This window comes from Lissotriton vulgaris, chromosome 3_2, assembly GCF_964263255.1.
Source record: "Lissotriton vulgaris chromosome 3_2, aLisVul1.2, whole genome shotgun sequence".
Taxonomy (NCBI): Eukaryota; Metazoa; Chordata; class Amphibia; order Caudata; family Salamandridae; genus Lissotriton; species Lissotriton vulgaris.
The window spans coordinates 159,967,358-159,995,294 of record NC_141690.1 but is presented as its reverse complement, the minus strand read 5'-3'; the positions used below and the strand labels follow the sequence as shown (position 1 = coordinate 159,995,294).

The 27,937-nt window shown below is 43.9% G+C and overlaps 1 protein-coding gene across 2 annotated transcripts in view; it reads left to right on the top strand.

Moving 5' to 3' along the window:
• The window catches only part of ABLIM2 (actin binding LIM protein family member 2), a 954,368-nt gene that overhangs the window by 769,860 nt on the left and 156,571 nt on the right, over positions 1-27,937 (top strand). Inside the window, exons 14-15 of one of the 2 annotated variants that reach the window (XM_086964133.1) lie at positions 15,370-15,471; positions 15,918-15,971. In XM_086964133.1, coding sequence (XP_086820259.1) covers positions 15,370-15,471; positions 15,918-15,971 — 156 coding nt within the window. The remainder of the gene's footprint in view (positions 1-15,369; positions 15,472-15,917; positions 15,972-27,937) is intronic. The other variant, XM_086964134.1, reaches the window with a different exon arrangement.

Sequence of the window (27,937 nt, the reverse complement as noted above, 5' to 3'; positions counted from 1 at the left end):
GAAGAGTGTCCCAAACAGGCTGGACACGTAGAAACAACAAGTTCGCGAAACTTGCGACCCGACAGGTAAGTTCGCAATTTGCGACATTGTACAAAACCCTCGCGAACTGGCAGAAACCCGCGCAAACACAAAAAAAAAATCCGCAAATTCGTGAGAATTCGCGGATTTTGCGGATTGCGAGTTCGCAAATCCGCAAAATTCGCGAACGCGAGATTCGCAAAATTCGCCCATGCTTAATAAGGATCTCCCCTGCATAAACACCCGGCCAATCCCTGCATTACTATATGCTGACGATTCTGTTATTCTAGCGAGGACACCAAACCAGCTCCAGCTCCAACTGGACAAGTATTGTCAATATATGCTTTCTCTCGACCTAAAAGTAAATAAATCTAAGACTTTTGTTATGCATATTGGCAAGAAAGCTCAGAAATGCAAACCTCTCTATATTGACAATACTAGCCTAGAAAACGCTAGAAATTATCCATATTTAGGGATCCTCATTGACGACCATATGTCCTGGAAACCTGCCACTTCCAGCAAGAAATTGCCGTTTCAGCGCACAACAACGGCGCTGACCTCTTTTTCAAGGAAGTTGGGCAAGCCCGCTCCTGCTGTGATTCTGAAAATCTATCAAGCCAAATGTCTGAGTGTGGCTACCTATGGAGCGGGTGTATGGGGCTATGCTCCTACTACCGAGCTCCAAGTAATTGAAAATGATTTCTTGAAGTATGTATTAGCCCTCCCTCGAAGCGCCCCTAACTATGGTAGCCATATTGAGCTCGGTTGGGACTATCTATCTGACACCATTAGATACCAACCGATCCTCCTCTGGCACCGTATATGGACTAAGGAGCAATGTCTCCTTACTCGGTCGCTAATAACAGATTGCCTGACATTGACCCACTGGAAAAAGATTCCCTGGTTATTTTATGTTTTTAACTTTCTGAATGATTTGAATTGTCCAGCGTTTTTTACCAATCCTGCTTCACTAATGGCCATACCCAGAAAGACCTTGAAGAATTATGTGTGGCCCATTTAAGAGACCTACGCATTTGTTCTGAAATTGGCAAACAATCAAATACCCATTTAATGATGATCCAATCCTCATATGGCATCCAACCCTATTTGTCTTTTTACTTGTCAAATTATGATAGATATGTTTTAACTAAATTCCGGTTTGATTCCTTTTACCGTCTTGTCTCGTTCCCTGAGCCCTCAGATTGGTCTCGCGAACTAATTAGATGCCCCTGTGACGACTGTTTTTCTCAGTCTACTTTGCATGTAACTTTATTCTGTACCTTTTACGGGACTCCACGTAAACGTTGGTTGGTCCCACTTCTCCGGCAAACAGGACTGAGAAGATGCAGACCTGCTCTTTTGGCACTACAGTTTTTAGACACCCCATTTGTTGCCAAATCTGTAGCTTGCTTTTTAAAGGCATGTTTGAAAATCCGTTCTCAACTAATGGTCTCTGCATAGTAAATTTTTTCTTCTTTTCTGTGTGAATAACTTTTATCCCATTGCCGTACAGGGTATCATTGTAAAGTCGATTCTTTTAAAGATCAATTTAATGCTTACCGTATCTACCAGTCAATTTTGCTCACATGGAAACTTTTTAATAAACTGTTGCAAATATTTTTCTACAATGTACTTTTATGATTGTAAATTCAATCGAAATAGTTTCTTTTGATTTGATTTGATTTAGTCATATTTATACCAGTATACTAAAAGAATTGGTCAATCAGGACATTCTATCCACTGTGTAAGTGGGTCCCATATCTCTAATCCTTTCCTTTTCTTATTCCTGCCCTTCCTACTGTAGAAGGCTATCTCTAAACTATGTGTTGCTAGTAGTCGTGCTCCCCATTGCTGGAATGTTGGAGGATGTGGGTCTAGCCAGACCAACTCCAGGCAAATTCTCAGCACTGCCATTGAAACAAACAAAAGTCCCTTCATCTTATCCAGTCGAGTATCCCCCTCGACCCCTAGCATGATTTCCGCGGTGGAAATCTCTATACTAGTTTCAAAGATCCCTGAAAGAAAGGTAGAGATTTCCCGTCTAATGGGGTTTAGTGTCTTGCATGTAGCGAACATGTGTATTAGGTTTGCGTCCAGCATCGCGCATCGTGGACATTGTGCCCCTTTACCAGTACTCCATTTGGCTATTCTATTGGGGGTGTAGTACAATTGGAAATAGGTTTTATAAAACTGAGCTTGTAGTTTGGTTGACAATAATAACGAGTGGGAGAACCCGAATGCCCTCTCAACTGAGATCCTGATATATCTAATTTGTCCTGCCATTTGTGAGTGTGTTTATCCAAGTCATCAGGTAAACTGGCAATTAAGCTGGTATATATTTTCCCAATTTTGACTCTAGCATTATTAACAACTGATTCGATTGTATCAATTCTCTGGAATGCAGCTATACCTCCCCCCTTTTTCGTTATGAAATCTCTTATTTGTAGGTATTTGAAGAAGTCTCGGTGTTCTAGGTTAAATTCTTTTTTTAATTCTTCAAATGACCTAAACCTTGTTGAGTACAAAAATTAACCCAATTGCGTTATGCCCGACCTGACCCATCGCATCATACATGTATCCGTAAAAATCTCTGGGAGGTTATTATTGCAATGAAGGGTCGTATAGTAAGAAAATCTTGCAATCCCAAGAAGTTTACGTACATGATTCCAAATACTATAATTTCCTTTTAGGGTTTTGAAACATACTTTTTTTAAAATGGCAATCATATGTCAATCGCCACAGATGTTCTCCAGTTTCTTTACCAAAGATAAGTTCTTGTGGGGTTGGGACCCCCCTCTCTTCATCGGGCTCCTGATTTGGAATTAGAAGTGCCCTACTATATTTAAGGATTGTAGCCCACCAATAAATTTTAAGATTAGGTAAGCAAGACCTCCTCTTTCCTTTTGTAAGGTGATGTATCTATAAGCTCTTCGTGATCTGCAATACCCCCAAACAAAACGAGAAAAAATATTATCAATTTCTTTAAAAATCTGTGGATCGAATTCTAAACAAATAATTGTAAAACAAATATAAGAATTTAGGAAAAAATAGCATTTTATTTAAAGTGCATCTTCCAATAATGGTTAGATGTAGGTTATGCAGTCTACTAAGGCTCTTTTCGGTTTGTTTCATGAGTGGGTTCAAAATAAGTTTAACCAGGTTGTTTAATTTTGAAGTAATATTAACTCCTAAGTATAGTGCATTATCAACTACCCGAATGTCGTTAAAATAGCTTTGGTTGTTGATTATAATCTGGGATTTATTTTGATTTAATTTGTAGCCGGAGACTTCTCCAAAATTATTTGCTTCCTTTTCCCTTGCGTTAACTGCTTCATTTAGGTTAGTGGTGACTATCGCGATGTCGTCCGTGTACACGAAGGTCTTCATTTTCTTTGTTAGGGGTCCTCGTTGGAGTTATGGCTATGTTGGTTTCGAGCTTACGCATAAACGGGTCAATAAATATGGCGAAAAAAAGAGGGGAGCATGGGCAGCCCTGCCTTGTCCCTCTTGTCACCTTGATGTTATCTGAAATGCCACCGTTGATCATGACCACGGCCTCCGGGTTGACATACAACATGTTAACTGCATTAATAAATTGTTCCCCTATCCCACTCTTTGACATAGCAGTCCATAGATATTGCCAGGAGACCCTATCGAAGGCCTTTTCTGCATCTAACAATATCAGCGCCTTAGGGTCTCCTGCTACTTCTGCTAAGTCAAAAAGTGTGATCACCCTCTGAATATGATCCGTGGTAGATCTACCTGGAACGAATCCGTGTTGCCAGGCTGAGATGATTTTATGGATTACTGTGGCGAGTCTACTAGCTAGCAGTTTGGAATAGATTTTAGAATCGCTATTTATTAACGTAATTGGGCAATAGGCCCCTAGTTCTGTGGGATCTTTATTCTTCTTTGGGAATACGATAATTTTAGCTCGAGCCCAGGAATCTGGTGGTCGCCCTCCTTGGTAAAGATGAATCATTAGTTTGGTTAAAATTACTTTCAATTGCTTGTGAAATCTAGCATAACATTTGGTGGGAATTCCATCTAGATCGGCAGCTTTGCCGGGTGAGAGGCTGATTATTGAAAGGAGAATTTCGACCCAATGCGGTATCTCTGCCAGTGTGTCTTGATCGGTGTGAGGGAGCTGAATCCCCATAACTGAATCCAGAAATTCCTCAATTTTGGACTGGCTTTTGTTTGTCTCTGTATATAAGTCCTCATAGTAATTCTGGAACGCAACCTAATCTCTTTGGGGTCTTGTGTAGGGCCATTAATGGTGTCTCTAATCTCTTTAATCATGGTTTCCGTACTCTGCTGTCTTGTTCGGACTGCTAGTTGATGTCCTACCTGCTTGCTTAGTTCATGAACTTTCTCTTTATTCAGCGTGGCTTTGCAAATTGCTTTTATTGTAAAGATCTCTATTATGCAGTTCCTTGCGATGGCTACATCTCTTACTGCCCCTTCGATGTCTGTGCTAGATTCTCCTGCAGATATTTTAAGATTTGTTTCGCCTCTTGGTTATTTTTAATTGAGAATCTAAGGGTTTCTCCCCTTATTCCCGCCTTGAGGGCGTCCCAGACCACTTCCAATGGAGCACTACCCAGATTATATCCGAAAAAATTTGGAATCCAGTTTTCCATGTGTTGACAGTATTTTTCATTTATCATTGAAGCCCTTTCAAATGTCCATCTACTGTGATCGTGTTGAATCATCCCGGTGTCGATATTGACGATTAGGGGATGAAGGACTGATAGAACCCTGAGTAATCGGTCTATCGAGCATTTGTTTATGATGGTGTGGGAGGCAAATATGTAATCCAGCCTGGCAAATTTAGAATGTGGGTGAGAGAAAAAGGTATAACCGGGGTTGTTTGGGAATTTCTTCTGCCAGCAGTCATAAATCCCATGTGTGTTGCATAGATCCTCTAGGGCTCTAAATACTTTTGGTTTCCTACCCTGATAAACAAAATTGTGCCCTGGCGACCAGTCGGTCGGTACATTTAGATAAAAATCGCCGGATACTCATTAGGAGTGACCAATGTACTAGTTCATTAGATATAAATTCCAAAAGGTCTGGATCATCTATGACACACCCATACACCGAACAAATAGTTACTTTTTTGCCCCCGACACCATTTTGGCATTCCGTCAGTGCCCACCGTCCTGATTTATCGGCTGCTGATCTTGTAAATTGGAGCCCCCCTCCACCTGCCAAAATAGCCACCCCTCGTGTTTTGTTAGCCTGGGTTGTGGCTGTGACCAGTCTATATCCCAGGGATTTCAGAAGATGCATTTGGGATCCCTCCACATGGGTTTCTTGAAGACAAATGATGTCTGCCCCGATTGCTTTGAGACCAATTGTTGTCTTCTGTCTCTTTTTCAGATCGTTGAGACCACAGATATTAATTGTTAATATTTTTAGTTTAGCCATTCATGCAGCTAGATTTTTCCTTGCTTAATTTTGAAATTTTGCCTAATCTAATACACCCTCTTTTTTCGAAAATCCATTCCGTAACTAGTTTAAATTACAAAACATGAGTCATGATTCTGGCACTAGCTATTATTCCTGATCTTAGTCCATGCCTGTATGCCCTCCCCCTTCCCTGAACACCCTACACCCCCTCCCCTGGCACCCACCCACCACCCTCTACCACCCATTGAGGCTTCCTGGTTCTGACGAACCGGGGTGTGGGCATCCGGGTGATCAGAACGCCTCTAGCGTCTCCGCACCTTGGTCCCTATATCCACCACGCGGAAGGGGAGTATTCTGTGACTTAGGTTTCCGAAATAAATTTTACATAAATACATATATACTGTACTGTAACAATAATTTTTTTCTTTCTTATCTTTCCCTCCTCCCTCCTCTTCCCTGCGTGTCTCCTCCATTTTCTAGCACTTCTGATAATATTGCTAGCTGCTTGGATAAACTGTTGTATTAGTGTTTTCTATTTATTCAGTTTATTTTTGGGGTTTGTCTCTTCCTGAGTCTTCGATTTCCCTCAGATAAGCTTGCGCCTGGATTTCACTGGTAAAGCTTCGAGTGACTCCATTAAAAATTATCTTTAGTCGTGCCGGGTTCTGTAGATATACTGTAGCGCCCATTTGCTCAAAGGGAGTAAAGAGTTGTCTCAACCTCCACCTTCGTTCCACCGTGGCATGAGCGTAATCCGGTCGGGTAAAGAACGTCACTGAGACTTCAAGTGAAATTACTTATTTGCAACCTGATCACAGCCAGATTAAACTTTGACCTGAAACTCAACACCAAGATGGTCGATTAGGAGAACCAAGCCAGAGGGGCTGAGCCGATGATGCTCTGGAGCCTGCCAAAAAGCCAAATGGTAAAACTCTTCTACTCAATTGGTGAAAATACATGGCCTCCATAGACAGCCAAATAGGCTCTTTACCCAATAGAATGGATATGATGAAAGTATGCCAAAACCATAATACTTTAGAAAGTTGCATTTTTGGACATAGAAGGCAATGTCAATCTTAAAGATGAGAAACTATTGCAAATGGAAAAGATCCTAGAACTCATGAAAGCAAAAAAGAAGACGTTGAAGTCCTCTTGTGCTGGAGCAATCTATGCATCTTAGGTTGCTGGAATTGGCTGCTAACACATAAAATGAAAGTCTCCCCCTCTTCCAGATGCTCATCGGCACCGCGCCACCCCGGTAGTGCCAGTGTGCACCATCATAGCACACTTTTTCAATTACAGAAATCGCAATGTGGTTCTCATGCTAGCCAGGGAAAAATACATACTAAAATATTAAGGTAACTACATCTCCATATTTTACAAACTACTATTGCTGTAGCGTAGGCAAGGCATAACTATAGGTCAATGAAGAGAAACTACAAAAGGCCAGAATACGAGGTGCCTTCATGAACCTAATCAGACTGAAGGTAACCACACAAAATAAGTTCTACATCTACGTGGATCCCTACCTGGCCTCCATGTTTCTAAAGATAAATTTGCTAAAGTGACCCAGGCATCACAATAGGCAAAAAAGTAACTCCAGGAGCATGCCTCAGTGAAAATGAGTGATGCAGGATGACTGAATGAAACTGAAGCAGCATAAAACAATCAGCCCAAGTAAACCTATATCCCAGACTGATAAGTAGGATGGGGACTCTGGAACTGATTGGGTGTGCAACAAATAAAGTCCTTCAGATTGTATCAAAGTAACTGAGGAATGCACCCCCCAACACAAATCAGTACAGCAGATGCTGTGAAATATTTGGCATGTTGCCGCCTACATTTTGGAGCAACTTGGCCTTCACCCATTAACAGGGAGTGCTTAACATATGAGGTGACTCTAAATGTTTGACATAATGTTATGTTCGAAAACTATTTTGATATATTAAAGTGCATTCATGCAATTAGGAGGCATGCACTACCAGCTTCAGCTGCCAAGCGATATAAGTGCGCGGCTATCCAGAGGGCCATGCTGCTCAGCAAGTGAGATAATCATTAAGTCCAAGGGAAATGATTTGACCCAACAGAACCTTTTCTCACCCATCCAAACCCACCTGAAACAAAGGGATGATGCTCCCCAAACCTCTGTGACAGCCTTGTGGGAAACCTCTAGTTTAACAAAAGGGACTTGGATTGGGTTTTAGTTTGAGCAAAGGATGGGTGAAAGCTTCTCCGACAAGTTGAGAAGGTCAATGTTGGAGGGGATAGAAGCTGTTCAGGTTGTAGCTAAATTCACAACATACAATGCCAATGTATGCCCCTGGATAAACCGCTGCAAATGTACCACCAGAACAGAGATGACATTGATATGCATGGGCAAAATCGCACAGCTAGTCTCCGCACATGCAGGTACTATACAGTATATATGTGAAGTTAGTTCAATGCACTAGCAATTGAACATGAAGAAGCAGGTCGCTGCAACCGCACACAACCCCATTCAAATGATGTCTGTGTTTTCAGGTTACTAACATTCCCTAAACATACACACGGCACTAAGAATAAAACACATTATGCTTACAAGTGTCTATTTCAACAGTCTCATCCTGTTGCTTAGCACATCTAAAATAATTGCACAAAATGCAATGCCCCACGGAACTCCCTCCACGGGCCGCCGCTGGAGGAGAAATGTTCTTTTTATCAGATTGAGTTTCTAGAAGTGAGCAGACGTCCAAGACTTTATCTCGTTGATAACTTGGCAAAGCTCATTCACATCCTTTGGAGATGAGATTTTTAATTAGAGGTGTGTGTTATCTGCCTAGAAGTGGTAAGTGGTGTGTGAGGGCTTAGAATCGAGGCCAGAGGAATATTTGCCACATAACATAATGCAGACTGTCATTGTTTTGGTATCGCTTGTGGATTAGAGTTGAACTTGAATCATAGCGAGAAGGTGTCAGAGATCTGATGACCTGTAGTCAAAATTACCTGGTTTCATCCTATCAACATTCTTTTGCAGAGGATGTGCCTAGATGTCTATTATTTTTTCCCAGAGCAGCTGTGCCAGTTATCTAGTGTAAAGGTCAAAAATGTTTATTGGGAGGCTGCAGCCGTGGATATAGTGACCAAGAGTACAGGCAGTATTACACCGTCTTTTATTGATTTTAAGCCGTGTAGGAGTTTTGAGGCAACTATTGATCAAATTGGACCCTCTCTAGCACGTAAAAATGATCTGCACTTTAGATATGGTATCCTTTACTTCAAACTGGTCTGCATGGAGTGAGGTGGGTGATGATCAATGTCCTCCTTGTGGAGGGCAAAAGAATTATTGGAACACTTATTGTTCTTTTGCCAGAGTGCAGTAGTCTTTGGGCAAAGTGGATCATTCCTCTTTGCAAGAATCTTGGTGCCAGGAGCTACCAGGTTGCCTTTTGAATCTTTTTTTTTTTTTTAGTTTAAAGAGAACTTTATTCAATAGAAAAATTGCAATATAGAAAAAAGGTACAACATCATTGTCGAAATCAAATGCAATTATACAAAAATTAGATGTGAAAAAGAGGGAGAGGGTAGAAAAGGGGAAAAGAAAAAAAAGGGGAAGGGAAAGAGGGAAGGAAAAAAGACTCAGCAATTAAAATACAACAATAAAGCATACAATATCATTTTGAGAAAAAACCTGCATATCGTCCAGGGAAAGGTACAAAAAGGTAAAAAGAGAAGATATATATATAAAAGGAAATACAGTATAACAGGGAACATATCAAGGAGGTTTGGTAACTTCTTCAGTACGAGGAGAGTGCAACATGAAGAACGTGCTGAGGAATCCAAGAAATTAGTAATGGGTAACCATATCAGGTCAGGTCACGTTTGATAGCACGGGTAACAGGGTAAACATATGCTCTATCCAATCTGTGATTAAAACAAACATTATAACACCAGCTCAAGAGGATTTCCTTATCTTATTCCAAATATCTCGCCACAAAGAAATAGAGAAAGATTCGTTCAAATCAAATTCCCAATCCTGCTCAACTATCAACCGAAGAATCACGTAATTTCTTATATATCTGTGATGCAGAGGTCGAGGATATTAGGAAAGGCAAGGTAAGGGGAGAGGGAGAAGGACAAGAAGAAGAAGGAGAAAGAGAGTCATAACCTGTTTGAACAGCGACGCTCAACAAATTATATGTTGAAAGAAATGAAGAAGGGAGAGAAAAACGAGATTGAAGTGTAAGAAATTAGACATTTATCCTGAGAGAGGATCTAATGAACCCAAAGGATGCCATGAGCATGCCATTCTTTCCATGCCTTTAGAATCTTGAGTGCTAGTACATACAGGCCCAATGTTTTTTGGAGTGGCTAAATATCTTATGGCAATCTGGATATGGCTCTCCATGTGCCAATAAAATGTGGTAGCCATCACACGAGTAACTAAAGTTGGCCAGCAACCCAGTGGAATATCTTGTGAACTGTAAATGTGTTCAGTCCCTGAAATGTTTTGCTCTGTTTTAATATTTTACATTGCTTTTATGATAACAGCTGGACTGTTTTTATTTTTTGTGATTTTGTCAATTGTTTTTAATTACCTTTACTTTGCTGATCTGTGTAATCGAAATAAAGTATGTTGACAGACTGATCAAATTTGAATTGCACGCAGTGGCCAGCATATCCGTCTTGCCACATTATATTTTGTAAACCATGTTTGCCTGCATTTTTCAGGGAATGTTATTGCCATTCACTAATATCACCTTGAGGAAAGCTGATGGTAATTAACTGGACATATTATGATCAGGGCACCGGCTAGGATTTTGGGCTTGCTTGGCGAAATGACATTTAACTCACACCCCAACTGGAACAAGGACAAAAAGTGATGCTTCTTAGGTCAGTTAGATGTTGCAAAGCTTGTGCCGCCGTGAGCTTCTGGTAAAATGGTACAGGGCCACTTTATTGTTTGACAAAAATATTACCACAACTTCATCATCCTAAGCATTACTTCCCATGGTAAGTCTAGGTAAGCAGGTGTGAAATTAAGAATAGCAAATACATACATACCCTGCAATGCAGGGATAGGTAATGTAGGGATTTGATGTTTTTATAGCTCAATATTGTTGACCTCTATATAGTGCCAGACAGGTGCCTAGAGTTTCTGTGCCTTAGCAATGGGCATGAGGGAGGGGACACCCAGATCATGATGATATTTGTGTGTTAACTCGCCAAACTTCTTCTCCTAACCCTTAGTACTGCTCTGATATTGAACTCCAATGTAGAAGCTATACCCGTTCTGTCCCCCAACCCTCTGATTGTTGGTAAATGGCTGAACTAGCAATGTCATGGCCTCCTCCATTTCTATGTGACCTGCATGAATCTGTGGCGTGGTGTTGCAAAGTTAAAGTCTCAACAGGTGAGCGGTTCCAAGCAGGTATTTGCTTCTGGTTTAAACCGCTATGCTCTCGTGAACCACCCACTTCTGCTGGGAATGTATTGAGGGCAACTTAGTATGTGTTTTGTTCTTAAGTGGATCATTACACTGTGTTGTCCATGTAGGGCTGTGTTTTTCCTTTGCCTTATTTGATGTCGTCAGATGCATTTAATCCTTGGGCTGTGCATAATGTGTTTGCTGCTTTGATTGTATTGCGTAAAACATACAGTCTATGTTGTGTTCGAAAACCAATAAAGAATCGTTAACACAAAAAAATGGTAAACAATGGAGACTGGTTGGGCCATAATTGGAATTAAATATAAATTCTGCAAACCACAAAATTCATGGGAACAACTGTGTAAAATTAATTCATTTAGGCACTTCTACAATGTTTGATGTGCAAATTCTATTTATAGGTTTTTCTGGAAGACATCTTGAGGCTATACTGTTGTAATACATGGAAATCTGCAATCGATTATAAAAAGAACAACGCAGTCTTATGAATGTCGAGTTATGACATCTTTAGTCACCTGCATTAATGAAATTACGTAACTGCTCAACTGTAAAAACTTATTACAGTTTAACCATGATATCAAAATGCCTGACAGAGCCACCAGCCAGGGTGAAAGACAAGTCACAGAGTGTAATAATAGCTGCAGTTTAAACAATGAAAAGTGTATTTTCAATCTTCTGGTCTGTTTTTCTAAAATGATCAGTGATCAGCAGAAATGAGATATGTATTGCTACATTTTTTGCATGCTACAGGCCATAACTGGAAAAAGGATATCTCTCTGCATGTTTCTTAACAATATGAGCAACATAACTTTTTTTTACTCTGATATATAGTAAGTAAGCTGATTCTATAAACTACTAATTTCTTTTTGGTGTGTTTAATTTTGCACTACAGACTTCACTTTTATTATTTGTGTCTGCAACAATATTATCTCTTTCATATCAAAGAGCAAGACACCAAGGGTTTATGTAGTTCGTGTGAAGAGTAATACTGTGACCACCTATTATAAGGAATAAAATACCCTCTGTATGTTAAAAAGATATTGCAAGTCACCTCAGAGTTCTATGGCGGTATAAAGCAACGTGGGCATCGACCTCATTCCTCTGTATGTTCACAGAACTCACCGGGGACTTGCAATGTATGTTGTATGTCAGGGGGTACTTTATGTCATATATTCATTACCAATTAATACTGCGTCTGCTGTCAGTGTTTTACAATTTGTTCAATAAATCGTCATTAGTCTGCAAAAATGAACAACTGCCTTTTTCTAATTATGGCTAATCTTATCCTCCAATTCACTATAAGGAAGGCAAAGACTCAATTCTGCCATATAGTATATTCTCTTGTGGTTTTGAAACAAGAAAAGGAACACATGCGACACAACAGTCGTTCTGCCGTTACATTTTTATACACAATGTGCCAAGCAGCAATAAAGGTATCCATTAAGTGTGTCTAAATACATAGGTGGTGCCACCTACCTACCCACATTTTCGCTCATATGAAAATCAACACATTCCCAACTGCTATAAATATAAGAGCAAAATATGTCCTTCTGTTCGGCATCAATTTGTGCGTGCTTCCATTAAAATGACACATTTCCTACTGACGTGGCCGACTTTAGGTCACATCTACTACTTATTTTGAATGAAAATCTGTCATGCTTCTGGGCTTTCAAAGAACTTGATACGTAAAAACTTAGGGCCTCGTTTACTACAAAATGATGCAGCGCTGCTATGCAAGTCATTTTGCTGGGCTGGGCTGCGTCATTATTAAAGCACAGGGATGCATTGTATTAACAAAATGACGCATCCGTGTGCGTTTTCTGCACTGGCCCACAATTGACTGCCATGCGCCAGTGAAGGCCCCTTTCCGTTATGTTGGCAGGATGCCTGCATTGCAGGGATGATTGTTTTTGTGCCGGAAGCGACACCTTACTGCACAAAAACAATAATTGATGGCATTTTCCTCTTTCTATGCGTATTGCAGAATTCAGCTCGCATAGAAAAAGGAAAAACCAACGAGAAATAAAAATATTTATCCTTGTTGTGCCACTCCTACGTCTCCCATGGGGAGGGGTAGGATTCTGACGAATTCCATGCTTTACAAAACATTGTAAATCGGGGAATGTGTCAGGTTCCATTGATGTTGTGTTGAACATTCACAGCAACACCCATGTAATGCCCCTTTCACGCGGAGTAATTCGTGAAAGGGGCCCATATTGCCAAGGCCATGAAAAGTCATGCAGGGTGACTTTACTTGGCGTTGTAATTATGGTTAAGAACCCTGACGCATCGGCGGTGCAATTGGCTTGTAAATGAGGCCATAAATTGGCATCAGTCTGTGACATGTGAGCGGAAAGTCGGTGTCAAATCTTTAACCGACACATAAGAATTTCGGAATAAGGACGGACATAGTGTTACATGTCACATCACTGATTTTTGCCAATGTAACCACCACTTTTTCAGTCCCTAATATTTAGATATATTTTCAGATGAGGTTAGTGCCCACTGGTCTCATGTGCAGAATGGGTCTCTCTTGCTCTCGATTGTAACTGAAAAATGCACACTTTAAACCCTCAAAAAGAACAATAACTGTAACTGTAGCAGCATATTAAGTGAAGGAAGTAACTTGTTGCAAATTTACTTTATTTTGGTCTTCCGGAATACCTGATGAGGAGACTACAGCTTGTACAAAATCAGGCTGCCAGAATGATTCTCTGACAGCCAAGAAGAGGCCATATTTCTGCTTTGATGAGGAAATGCCACTGGATACCAGTGGAAGGGTCTCTGACTTTAAGATTGGATGTATCATCTTCAAATCCTTGCCTTACACCTGCCCTGAGATTTTCTCTTCACGCATCCATAGGTACATCCCTACTTGCGATCTGAGGTCCTCGCACCTCAACCTTTTGGTTATTCCTCCCTACAAAACAAGAGGCAAGAAGGTGCTAGATTCTCTCTTTTGGCTCCTCAGCTCTGGAACTCACTCACATCTAATTTTAGATCATCATCTTCTTATCCTAGATTTAGGCGACTTTTGAAAACATGGTTGTTCTCCCAGGCATATGAATGAGTTGATGAGCTGCAAGTACCTTTCTTTATCCAGCGCCAAGAAACCGGTCGGTGTATGTGCGCTTTTTAAATAATTGTAATATAACATAATGGAAGACACCAAAGCTGAATGTCTTAAAGGGGCCATGTAATAAACAATGTCACATTTTGTCTCAAAAACCTAGCAGACATCATTGAACAAGGAAGCCTCGTTTTGGTGATTTCTAGCGATGCAGGGCTAGTGCTTGGTTAGTGCAACACAGTAGTAAATTATGCTATCTCTTCATAAAATCACACAGACTATTTGCAGGCACGGCTAATCTAAGGAAGAGTCGCAAACTGTTGGCATATGACTGGATGTGTGTTCTTTTTATAATGAAGTGCCTAACATTAGGAGTTCCATATTAATAATCACCATAAAGGGGGAGTAACATATGCATTGAAATGGACAATTGTTAACGAAATGGCCAATAACACAATAAAAAGTAAAGTGAAGGGTGCAAACACATAAAAATGTATATAATAAATGTAATAGTAACACGTGTTGGTTTAGGCAGAAACCAAGGATATCATGTGGTTAATTTCATCCTATTGAGGGTAGGCGAGGGTCGCCTCCTCTCACGCGACAGGTTTGCAGTTGCATCCCTGACACGTTGTGGTTCAGTTGCAGTGTTTTACAGGCAGTCACTTCTTTTCCAAAGTTTGGAACCCCTTACTGTAGCTAGGCGAACAATGTTTTTTAAAAGGAAGTGAGGCAAAGGCAGCAATAGGTGATAGAAGGCAAAATGTAGAGAGCCATGCTCATTCAAAGAATGAAGTCCCACTGTTGGCTCATAGTCACCAAGTTGTATAAAATGGGAGATGTAACAATATGCTGCTTTCTCTGACAACTTACACATGCATTTTTTTTGCCCAGGTCAAAATATACCTCTTGTCCTAATCAATTAGCAAAATGCACAATACGTAACATCATACACTGCCTTCTTGCACATGCCAGACCTTAGCATGTAAATGCAATGCTTGCTCCTCAGAAAACCTTCAACGTCATGGGATCCTCCTGCAGTCCACGAGTTTCATTAGACGAGGCGTTCATCCTTTAATGTATAGCACATTTTTAGATATACATGAATATAACATTAATTAAGCCAACTTTAGCGCCTTGATGTCTTGCTCTTAGTGAATGCAACCAGGCACTCCAACACCGCTTGTGAAACGTGTATATGTGTGTCTACAAGTACAAAACAATTGGAAGCAAAGGTAACATTCGAAAATGGCCGCCTTTTGCAGGGGGTGATGTGTTCCCGCCTGACCCCTGCACATGACCTGAACCGAGTGCTCACTGCAGGCGTGCACGTGGAATATTGGATCTGCACGGGGTTGTGGGGGTGCTCTTCTGCTTGAAGTACTCTACTTTGCTTTCCATTTTTTTCCCCTTTTATCTACTTTCTTTGCTCTTCCCCTTGGAGGCAGTGAAAGTGGTCGGAGCACTCCGAGCCTGTCCACGCACTCAGACAGCAAATCTTCACCTTCCTCCTATCAGCAGGCTCCGAGACACTTCCATGTCCCAGGTAGGCCTCGGTGGCTTGGCTGTCTTCCGCTACTGCTTCTGTCTGTTCACTTGCGCTTTCTGATTGGTGGCTGCATCCCAGTATGAACATTTCATCCAATCAAAAGTAAATGCACTATCCCATCCACAGCTGCTCAACTGATAACCAACTACGTATTTTGTGAGGTGCATGCTCGCGCCCTTAAACGCGTTCTGCATTTTCTATTCAGGGGCTCTGATATCATGTCATGCACATATATGACGTTTTTACGTTTGTGTTCATTAGTTACTCACACAGAAACCAATAGGCATGGTTCATGTGCACTAATCATAACGCATTCTTGCTTTGTAACAGCAAGTTCAGTCATATCAATAGACTGGGCAGGTCCACTGTATGTTTTTAATCAACTTAAAATAAATATTTGCCTATCTCACTCTTTTGTCCTTTCCCTTTTCTTTCCTGTTTAGACACCGGAGTAAAAGATAACATCTATAGAAAACCACCAATCTACCGGCAGCATGGTACAGTCTGCTTTTCTTTTGCTGCGCTATACCTTTTGCATGCTTCTGCTAGCGAAAAGCTGTGCAGGTCGCAAAATTGTCTCCTAAATCAATGTGGGCAGGTGTCCTGTGAAAAGTAAAGCTCACCGCACTGTGTATCAAAAAAGAGTTTTGCAATTCTCAAATTGCGATTTTAAGCGCATCGCAATTAGAGAATCGCAAAATGCAATGTATGAAGGATTAGCTGAAAATTTTGCGAATCCTACATATTCCTTATTTGCGAATCTCAAATTGAGATTCGCAATTAAGGAATATCTTCCCATTCATTCGTACGGGCAAGGACGCCCATAGGAATAAATGGGAAGACATTCTCAATTTGCGATTACCAATTAGAGAATCGCAAATTGAGAATGCAATTTCAAGGTTGCAACGGTGTCAAAAGGACCCCTGAAATATGCATGTGTGGACATTTTGCGCACACACATGCCCCAAGAACATGTATGTGTGACATGTGACACTTTTAAAAAATCAAAAAAGTGCTTTTTTAAAGAAAATCGCAAATTACCATCAGCTTGAAGTTGGTGGTAATTTGCAATTCCTTAAAGCCAAATTGCAGATTTCTGGTGCTTCCAGAATCGCATTTAAGGAATCCCAATTTGCTATTCCTTAATTGCATTCACAAAATAGAGAATAGCAAATTTTGCAATTCTCTATTTTGCGATGGCCTTTTGATACATCCCAAAAGGCTTTTTCCTATTTGCAAACAGGCCCATTCTGTGAATCTGCCCGTTTGCAAACGGGAAAAAGGCTGTGATACACATGGCCCTAGCTGTGGTGGGGGCGAGCTTGCATTCTGTGTGTACTTGCAATTCTGCAACACAAAACCAGAAACAAACCAGATAGAGGTTTCTGCTGCCATGGCTTTAATTGTATTACCCGTTATCAAAAAAATGCATGCATTCTGCCATTAGGATTGCAAAAAACACATTGGTGCAGTCTTCGATGTAATTATCTGTTTTTTTTATTTTCATTTTATTTATTTATTTATTATTGCGGCTGAATCATAGATGAATACATCAGTTGCTTTGAGTTCTATCGATCTCCAGTGCTGCTCAAAAATGACTTGGATAATAACATTGTGCATTCTATTCATGCATTATTTATAGCATTTATACAGACAGATTGTGTTACTTTGTTTTAAAAAGCGAGACTATTTTTTTATATTAATTACATTCGATGAATTGCAAGACTGCACATAGTAGGCATTGTTGTATATGTACTTTACAAAACCACTGGTATTTAAGCACCTTCTACATTTCAGCAGGCTGTAGTATCGAATTAGAGTGCTCTGTGACATCAGAAAAGTGCATGATGTACTTATTTATTTGGCATTTCTGTAGGGTGCCCATGGGCGTTACGGTGCTTTTTAATGACGAGTATAACAGTTGCAAGTGATTTCGAGCAGTTACAGACATCAACAAAAATATCACGTAGACAGTAAATGCACAGCAAACTGTGAAATAACACAGCAACTTTATACATAATTCATCATACAGACAGCAACTGAGTGACTTTACAAATCCTGAGACTCGCAGGGGGTAATCCAGGAGGGTTAGGTGAAGGGCGAAGTGTCATGAAGAAGAGGGTCCAGGAAGGGTAAATGTTGCAATAAGGATTGGCATGTCAAACAAAAAGGGGATGGTGTGATTTGAAGGGTGGCGGCAATAAAACATTTTGTAGAGACATGTTGCAGCATGATGGTGCACAACGATCAAACCGACTCCTGCAGAAAGGTAGTAAATGACTCAATATTTGAACAGTCTCTCAAACCTTTAGCAAATGCCTTCATTAATGCATCTTGCACATTGAAAACACTCATGCCTTGGCTGAACGGCCAGGCTGAGATCTGCAACAATTCTGTTAGCTTTGACATTACCACTTTCCACCAGAAGGGGTCAGGTGAGGACCATGTAATTTATTTTATTTATTTATGCATTTATATTAGGACGGACTTTACCCGAAGGTGTCAGAGCGCTTCACAATAGGAACAGAACTGATACATGAAAACATTACAAGTGAACAAAACACAAAAGCAAACGTTACATTAAATGACGCAAAAATGACAATCGTGAGCCAACAAAATACAAGCGGTAGCAAACGGTGCATTGCAGGAGGAAAAAGTGACGTGTGCAGGTTACAAAAGCGTAAAAAATAAACATAGAGGTATAATACTGCAATATATGGAGGACACTCAAACACAAGAACAAACGTTACGTAGGCACTGGTGGCACTTGTGCAGGTATCGAACAAACAAATGTAAGAGGTAGAGAACAGTGTGTTGCAAGAGAAAGTGACGGGTGCATGTTACACACGAGTCCCAGACACAGGTAGAAGGATAATACTGCAATAAAAGGCAGACTCTCAAACCATAAGAACACACTGGGAAGACACTTCCATAGTCATGTAAAGTGGATTTTTCAGTAATTGAAGGGCTTCCTTCAGATAATAGAGAAGGCATGGAATACATTTGGAAATATCTTTGAAGAAGGAGAACTTTGAGGTCAGTTTTGAAGGCCTTGGAGGAGGTGGTGGTCCGGAGCTGAGGCGGAAGTGAGTTCCAGATTCTCACTGCGCTGCCTGAAAAGGATTGGGCCATCGATCTCTCCTTCTTGAAAGTGGGAGGTTCGAGCAGTAGATTTTCCGCATTTCGTGATGGTCTAGAGCCTCCAGAGAGTTTCAGTTTATTCGCCAGGTAGCGCGGAGAGGAGGAGTGCAAGGCTTTGTGGGTGATGCAGGCAGTCTTGTAGATAGCTCTAGCCTCGATGGGAAGCCAGCGGAGGGAGGATAACATGGGAGGCTGTGGTCGCTTCTTTTGGCCCCATAAATAAAACTAGCTGCATAATGGAGAACAGACTTAAGGGGGGACAGGTGGGATTTGGGGAGGCCAGTCAGAAGAGAATTGCAGTAGTCCAGTCTGGAGAGGACCAGCGATTGGACCAGGGTTTTAAGGTCATGCACCGGGAAGAAGCGACGAATCCCCCAAAGAAGGCGCAGTTGGTATCGGGCAGACTTTGCAATTGAATTAATGTGGGAGAGTAGATTGAGTTTTGTGTCGAGTATGACACCAAGGGATTTTGCGCTGTCGACAATGATGGGTTTATTGTTCAGCAGATTCATCAGGTCCATCCATGATTGCACCGGGGGAGGAGAAAGTGAGGAGGAGAGGAGGGGGAATTCAGTTTTGGAGGGGTTCAGAATCAGTTGATGTGTTGACATCCAGTTATGAATGGAGTCGAGGGTAGAGCTTAGGACAGAGAGATCGTGAGTGGAGGCAACCTTGAGGTAGATTTGAGTGTCGTCAGCGTAGAGGTGATAGTTGACCCCAGATTTACTTGTAATTTATCATGTAAATTACCCTGTAATTTGTCGCTGAGCTGATCCTTCTTGTCCTGGCCTACACGGCAGACCGGGTCCAGTCTACCCTGAAGTAGCAGTCAGCTGGGTAAGGACAGTTGAGAATCTGTAGGGCCTGACCCCATCTGGGAGGGGCAACAGAGCCATAGGCTGGTTCTGAGTCTCCCTCATTGCTATGTAGTGCTAGTAGAGTAACCTGTGATCCACAGGATTTGAGGTTTTCTAAAGTTCCTGGCTGGGTATATTCCAGTACAGTACATGCTTGGTAGCAGTGTGGCAGTGACTCGCCCGCATGTGTGTCAGCCCTCCTCTAGTATGTGTGTGTCTATGGGTGTGTTTAGTGTCCGGTGGCGGTGGGTGTCTGTAATTCTGTGTGTCGGGACCAGACATCGCCATCGCCATCCCCCAAGGATACAAGATCTCCAGGAAGGACCGCCCCATCCACTCAGGAGGAGGAATCGCCATTGTCCACAAATCCAGCCTCCACCTGAGCACACTCCCTAACGAGTCCACAAAACTGATGGAACACCTTCACTTCAAGATACTGGCCAGCCCCACCGCCGTCCTCCGAGGAACCCTCATCTACCGACCCCCTGGACCACGCGGACCCTTCGCCAACTCCATCACGGACATTATCTCCCCGCAGGCCATCGCATCCACCAACTACACCCTGCTGGGAGACCTCAACTTCCACCTCGACAATCAACTGGACCCCAACACCACATGCCTCCTGGACAACCTCCACAACATTGGACTCCGCCAGATCGTGACCGAGCCCACGCACTCAGCAGGACACACCCTCGACCCCCTCTTCACTACAGGAAACTCCATCACCTTCAGCCACACCACCGAACTCCCATGGACCGACCATCGTTGCGTCCACTTCACCTTCAGAACACCCACCATCCACAGACACCAGCACCTGCTTCCACAAAGAAACTGGACCAAAATCACCGATGACCAGCTCACCTCCTCACTCAACAACTCCACCCCAACCATCGCGGAAAACAACGACCCCAACACGGCAGCCCGAACCCTGCATAGATGGATCTCGGACAGCACCAACACCATAGCCCCCCTCAAGAAAAACAACAATACCCGTGCCAAGAAAGCTAGATGGTTTACCACCGAACTTCGAGAGTCTAGGCGCACATGCCACCGCCTCGAAAAGACCTAGAGAAACACCAAATCCACAGAAGCCCACAACAACTTCAGAGCCGCCACCAACGCCCACCATCAACTCATCAGAGAAACGAGGAAAAAAGTGATTGAAGACAGAATCTCCACCCACGCACACCACAGCAAGGAACTCTTCAGCATCATCAAGAAGTTCGCCCAACCCACCAACGAGTCTACCGACATCCCTCCCTCACAAGACCTCTGCGACAAACTCAGCATCTTTTTCCACCACAAAAACAAGAGCATCTACGACAACTTCGACGAAGACAACCAACACACTGAACCCTCACCAACCACCCCCGACACCCGGAAACCAGCGATTGATGACTGGACAGCCCTCACCACCGAAGACACACTGAAGACAATGAAGTCAATCCACTCAGGGGCCCCCACGGACCCCTGCCCCCACCACATCTTTAACAGAGCCGCCAACACCATCGCACCCATGCTCTGCCACACTATCAAACGCTCCCTGGCGACCGCCTCGTTCCCCGATGACTGGAAACACGCCGAGGTCAACCCCCTCCTGAAGAAACCCTCAGCGGACCCCACCGACCTCAAAAACTACAGACCCATCTCCCTGCTCCCGTTCCCAGCGAAAGTCATTGAGAAAGCCATCAACAGCCAACTCGCCACATTCATTAAAGAACACAACATCCTCGACTCCTCCCAATCTGGCTTCAGAAAAAACCACAGTACGGAAACCGCCCTCCTCGCCGCAACAGACGACATCCGCACCTTACTGGACAAAGGAGAAACAGTAGCCCTCATCCTCCTCGACCTATCAGCGGCGTTCGACACAGTCTCCCACCGCACCCTAATACGCAGACTCTACGATGCAGGAATCCAGGACAAGGCCCTCGACTGGATCTGCTCCTTCCTCTCCGGCAGGACGCAGCGGGTTAGACTCCCCCCTTTCCTCTCGGACCCCACACCTACCACCTGCGGAGTCCCCCGGGGCTCCTCCCTCAGCCCGACACTCTTCAACTTCTACATGGCTCCACTTGCCCCCATCGTCAGAACCTACGGACTCAACAGCGTGTCATACGCAGATGACACCCAGCTCATCCTCTCCCTATCCAACGAGCCCAACACCGCCAGACGCAACTTTCGAGAAGGCATGGAAGCCGTCGCCAAATGGATGAAAAACTGCTGCCTACAACCAAACACCAACAAAACAGAAGTACTCATCATGGGCCCAAACCCCGACGCCTGGAGCGACACCTGGTGGCCCACCGCCCTCGGAAACCCGCCAACCCCCACAGACCACGCACGCAACCTGGGAATCATCCTGGACTCCGAGCTCAAAACGGACCGCCAGATCAACTCTGTCTCATCTTCCTGCTTACTCACCCTCCGCCTCCTTCGTAAGACCTTGAAATGGATCCCCCTCGAACACCGAAAGACAGTCACTCACGCCCTGGTCACCAGCAGACTCGACTACGGCAACGCACTCTACGCCGGAATAAACAAAAACCTCATCCGCAAGCTACAGAACATCCAGAACGCCGCCGCAAGACTGGTCCTCAACCTGCCAAAATACTGCTACATCTCCCAGCACCTGCGCACACTCCACTGGCTCCCCGTCGAGGCGAGAATCACCTTTAAGATGCTCACCCACGCACACAAGGCCCTCCACGGCACCGGACCAGCATACCTGAACAGCTGACTCAAATTCCACGCGCCCCAAAGGACCCTACGATCAGCCCAGCTTTCCTACGCCGTGGTGCCTCGCACCAGAAAGACCAGATCGGGAGGCCGCTCCTTCTCCTTCCTCGCGGCCAAAGCATGGAACGCCCTTCCGCTCCACCTCAGACAAACAACATCGCTCCCCATCTTCGCAAGTTACCTCAAAACCTGGCTCTTCGACAGACCCCCTCCTTGATGGAATGGAACCTGCACCCCCCTCCCCCCCACCCCTAGCGCCTAGAGACCCTTACGGGTGAGTAGTCGCGCTTTAACAAACTCCTGATTGATTGATTGTGTGTGATCGCATTCTCTTTCTGTTGGGGGACGGTCTATGGGTGAGATCTGTGCATAGAGGCATCAGAACTACCTGTTTGGGTAGGCATCATTTTTTTTTTTACTTTTATTTGCATTTTTCATTACTTAGCACGTAATATTACAACATGACAGAAATGGATACATGATGGTGTATCGATTAAGCACGTAGCGGTTAAGTGCATATATATGCTCTGTTCCACAACTCTCCCTCATAGTCCATTCTTCAAGGCATCTTTTTTAGGTATATCTGTGTGGATGTTTCTATGTGGGGTCTGCACCTGTGGGATATGTTTGTGGGTGAAGCTGTGTGTTTGGGATTGGTCTGTGAATGTCAAGGACTCTATGCATTTGTTTTCATGTGGCAAGAGGATTATGTGGCTGGTGGTCTTTGGGTGTAAAATAATGTGTGTGTAGATCTCTGTGTTTGGATGTGCATATAAGCCTGTCTTTGTGTGTTAGTAGTTTCAACAATGGTTCCTTCGGGTTTACCAACAATTGCTTTAGATCATGCGAGCGTCTACCACATTAGTCAAAACATAACTCTGTTAATTGTTATGCTACGTTAAATACATTTAGAATGCAAAACCAAACAAAGAAAAAGGGTCAGGGTGATTTTAATTATTCAGTTATTTTTCATTTTTTGACTGACACCTTAGATATAAGCATAAAATACTTTTTCACACGGTATAAAATACGGCGCAACAATTCTGATCAGTGTGCAAAGTGACATAACGTGAAATATTGTGACATTGTGACATATAAGTGAAGTTCTATATACAAGTGAATGGATAAGAATGAAAAAAGAAGAACAATTATTAAAGGCCAATTCCTGTTTTTTGATACTAGAGTCCAACACGCTATTTTAATTAGCTTTGGTGTGTTGGGCACGGTAAATAGGTCCTTGTGGTGATTCTGTCGACGTTTCGACCCTATGGACACCTTATTTATGGGTCTCTAGCGGGTCTTCTTCAGGACGGGGACTGGGAAAGGATTATTGCGCCAGGTCTTCATCGAACGGGCATCCCAATATTCTATTTATTAAGGGTGTCCTCTGTGATCTTGAATCTATAGTAAAGATCTTGTATTTAATCAGGGTTATTCCTATTTGTTGATTGCTTTTTCCTTAATTGCCACAGTCGCTATTCTATTTTCAACAATCATTCGTATATGCGTGTGTCAACTAAGTCCTTAGACAAGGGCGATGTTGCTGTCTATCTCAATCATGCCGTCTCATATTCATTACGGGATTTCATCCATGTACTGTTTGAGTTCCTCAGATGGGGGTCAAACCGGTCCGCTCGGCTAAATAGTTTCGAGTGGCTACTCGAAACTATTTAGCCGAGCGGACCGGTTCTTCCCCATCCGCTTGGGATGACTTATGGTGGCCGCCGGCCCTAGGAAACGCACCCACACCAACGGACCACGCTCGTAACCTGGGCTTCATCCTGGATTCCTCCCTCTCGATGACCAGACAAGTCAACGCCGTCTCATCATCATGCTTCAACATCCTACGTATGCTCAAAAAAATCTTCAGTTGGATCCCCACCGAAACAAGAAAGACGGTCACCCATGCACTAGTCACTAGCCGGCTGGACTACGGTAACACCCTGTACGCCGGAACCACAGCCAAACTACAGAAAAAACTCCAACGCATCCAAAACGCCTCAGCCAGACTCATACTAGACGTCCCCCGCCAAGATCACATCTCTGGCCACCTGAAAGACCTCCACTGGCTCCCCGTCAACAAGAGAATAACGTTCCGTCTCCTCACCCACGCACACAAAGCCCTCTACGACCTGGGACCCGAATGCCTCAACACGCGCCTGTCCTTTTACAGCCCCACTCGGCAACTGCGATCGTCCAATCAAGCCCTCACCGCAATTCCACGCATCCATAGATCTACCATGGGGGGAAGATCCTTCTCCTACTTAGCGGCCAAGACTTGGAATTCCCTCCCTTCCTACCTCCGCTTTACCCAGAACCACCTCTCCTTCAGAAAACAACTAAAAATATGGATATTCGATAAGTAAATACCCCCCTCCCCCAAGCGCCTTGAGACCCTCTGGGTGAGTAGTGCGCTATACAAATGCAGAACTTGAACTCCTCTGCGACTGGGTTTTCCCCTGTCTCTCCTTCTAGCTCCACCCATTACTCCCTTTCTCCTCCCCTGACCACCCTAAACTCCAATTGGCTGCACTCTCGAGAATCACAGGTCGGCCCTCTTCCCTCCCCCCCGTGACCACCTCTCCTATTCCTCCCCCTCACAGTATGCCCCCTCCCACTTCACTGCAACCTCAGCGCTAGCTAATATGCTCCTCGTCCAATCTCCACCATTCCGCTACTCCAATCTTTTCTCCACACCCATTTTCCTTCCAGTCACCCCCCTTTTTGGTCCACCTCTCCTCCAACCTTCTCCCCCAGTGAACTTTCCTTATGCTCCCCTTATCCCTTCTTCCATCCCTCCTGTCCACCATCCCCTCCCCTCATTATTCACCCAGATTTCTCCACAATCCCACTGCATCTCTCTCCTCCCTCCCACTCCTCCAGCAATGCTGTGCTACTCCCTTTCCCCCCTTGGTAACCCTTTCCATTTCCATCCCTCGGACCCAGCAGTACCACTTCCTTTCCCCAACTTCCCTTTCTCTCAAACCCCCCACTCTGCCAGATGCCCGTTCCCTCACATCCACCTCTCCTAGCTGACATGCCCTCCACAACCACCTCACCTCTTTTCCTCCCAAACCTCCTACATTCCCATGACTCCACACAGTCCTCCCCTTTCCTTCTTCCCTACCGCTGTGTTCCGCGCCCTTCTTCCTCTAAAGTTGTCCCTAATTCCTCTCCTTCTTGCAACACCAACAAAGACAACTCTCCCTTAACCTCTGATTCACTAACTCCCGCTCTCAACCTCCACCTTTCCCCACTTGTGAACCCTACAACCCAACTCACCTCCTGTCCCCCCACCTCTCCCTGCCTTCCACCACCAATTCCTCCCCCCCCCCTGTTTCCATCGAGCCACCCAACCCTCCATGCTCTGCCTTACTCTCTCTGGAAAATAAGCTAGGTTCTCTTATCACCTCCATCTCCCAGCTTACAGCTGCAATTTCACTTTTAAGCGCTAAGATTTCCACAGTTCCTTGCACCTCTACTCCTTCCCAACTTCCCACGAGATGCACCTCGCCCCCTCACCTCAATATAGCCAAGCTCAACTTGTCGTCTGCAAACCTCGTTAACTCGCACAAGCCTTTGAACGCCGTCCTTCTTCAACCTGCATACCCTAGCAACCCTACTATCTACGCTATTCCGACCATCTCCTCTGTCAGAACCAAGCATCCACCTAAACCCTCCCGAGCACCCCTGCACAAGCACAACATCCCGATCACCCTTCAGAGCCCAAGTGCCCCCGTCCTGACAGAGCTGCGCTGTCTGCTCCACAACTGCAGATCTGCAGTAAAACACAAACTTGAAATCGCAGATACCATCACCCATCACAATATTGACATGCTCTTCCTCACAGAGACCTGGTTCAAAGATACCTCGCACTCTATTTTTGATCTCCTATTACCTTCAGGCTATTCTATAATTCTTTGAATGTCTTTCTCTTGAGTTACAAGTGCACCACCCTTCACCCCTCAGATTCTATGTCATTTACTGCCCGCCTCGTAGCGGCCCCTCATTTTTGGAGGAACTCACTGACTTCATCAGTGACCAATACTCGTGAAGTGACAATCAGACTTCCGTGGGTGACTTCAATCTCCACTGGGGCTTACCGCAAGACTCTTCCGCAAACTCCCTGGCCACCTTCCTCTCTGCAAATTATCTCATCCAACACTGCACAGAATCAACACACTCTAAGGGCTCAATCTTGGACCTTTTTATTTCTAAAGCAGGCATGCTTTCTATCACTACCCCCATTCATGTAGATTGGTCTGACCACCTACTCATCCCATTCTCTATTCAACTATCACACTCTATAACTCTTGGCCAACCCAAGAGGGCTATCTCCTTGTTCTGTGATGCTAAAAATATTGATGTCGGTCCCCTCTGTGAATCAGCTTTGTTATCACTTCCAAGGCTAGACCTGAACCTAGATGTTGACGAACTCACCTCCCAATGCCTCACAGTTCTTGCAATTGAAATCAATAACGTCGCTCCACTCAAAAGCAAAAGGTTAAGACCCGCCGCTTCAGCACCTTGGTTCAAAAAATCCCTCTATGAAGAAAGGAAGCAGCTAAGATTCCTGGAGAAACAATGGAGGCAAGTGCCCTCCACCCATAACTTGTCCACGCTTCGCTCCGCAAGATCCAAGCACCACAAGCACATCTACCTTGGGAAAGTGGAGCACTTAAAAACCATCCAGGACTCAGCCAAAAATAGACCCAAAAAACTATTTGATCTCATCAAGATTCCTGACTGCTCTCCCCCATCCTCCAAGTTGGAGGATTCTGCAAAGAGAGCAGCGGATTTTGCTATATTCTTAGATGAAAAACTGAAATCACTTGTGGATCAGGTCGCTCATCCTACCCCTACAGAGGAGTGCAAATCCTTAGCCATTTGGCAGAACTTTGACCCAATATCTGAAGATGCCCTTCTCAAGTGCATCCGCGAAACAAAGCCCTCCAACCATCATCTGGACCCCATCCCCAGTGCCATTGCCATTGACTTTTATACCCTTTCCCTCTCCTACTGGACCACTCTGCTCAACCTCTCCCTCTATCAAGGCTCCCTTCCTGTCTCCTTCAAAACTGGGCAGGTCACCCCGCTGCTTAAAAAAACCAACTGCTGATGCGTGTGACCTTAACAACTTCCGTCCCATCACTAACTTACCCTTTCTTGCGAAGATTACAGAAAGATGTGTAGCGAAACAACTCTCTCGTCATATCAAGGACAATGATCTTCTTGACAATTTCCAGTCTGGCTTCATTCAAAACTGCAGCACTGAAACAGCCTTACTGCAAGTGGTTGATGACGCGCTGAGGATCCTCGACTCGGGGGGGTCCTGTCTTCTAATTCTCCTTGACCTTTCTGCAGCCTTTGACACTGTCAATCACAACACCCTCCTCAACATTCTTCAAAAGAGAATGGGCATGGAGGCCACTGTGCTTAAATCAACTGATTCTGAATACCTCCAATACTGAATTCCTCCTCTTCTCCTCCTCAATCTCTCCTCCCCCGGTGCAATCATGGATGGATCAGTTGAATCTACTTAACACTAAACCTATCATTGCCGACAGCGCACAATCCCTTGGTGTCACACTCAACAAAAAACTCAATCTAATCCCCCACATCAATTCCATTGCAAAGTCTGCTCGATACCACCTGCGCCTTCTTTGGGGAATCCGTTGCTGCTTCCCGGAGGAGGACCTTATAACCCTGGTGCAATCGCTGGTCCT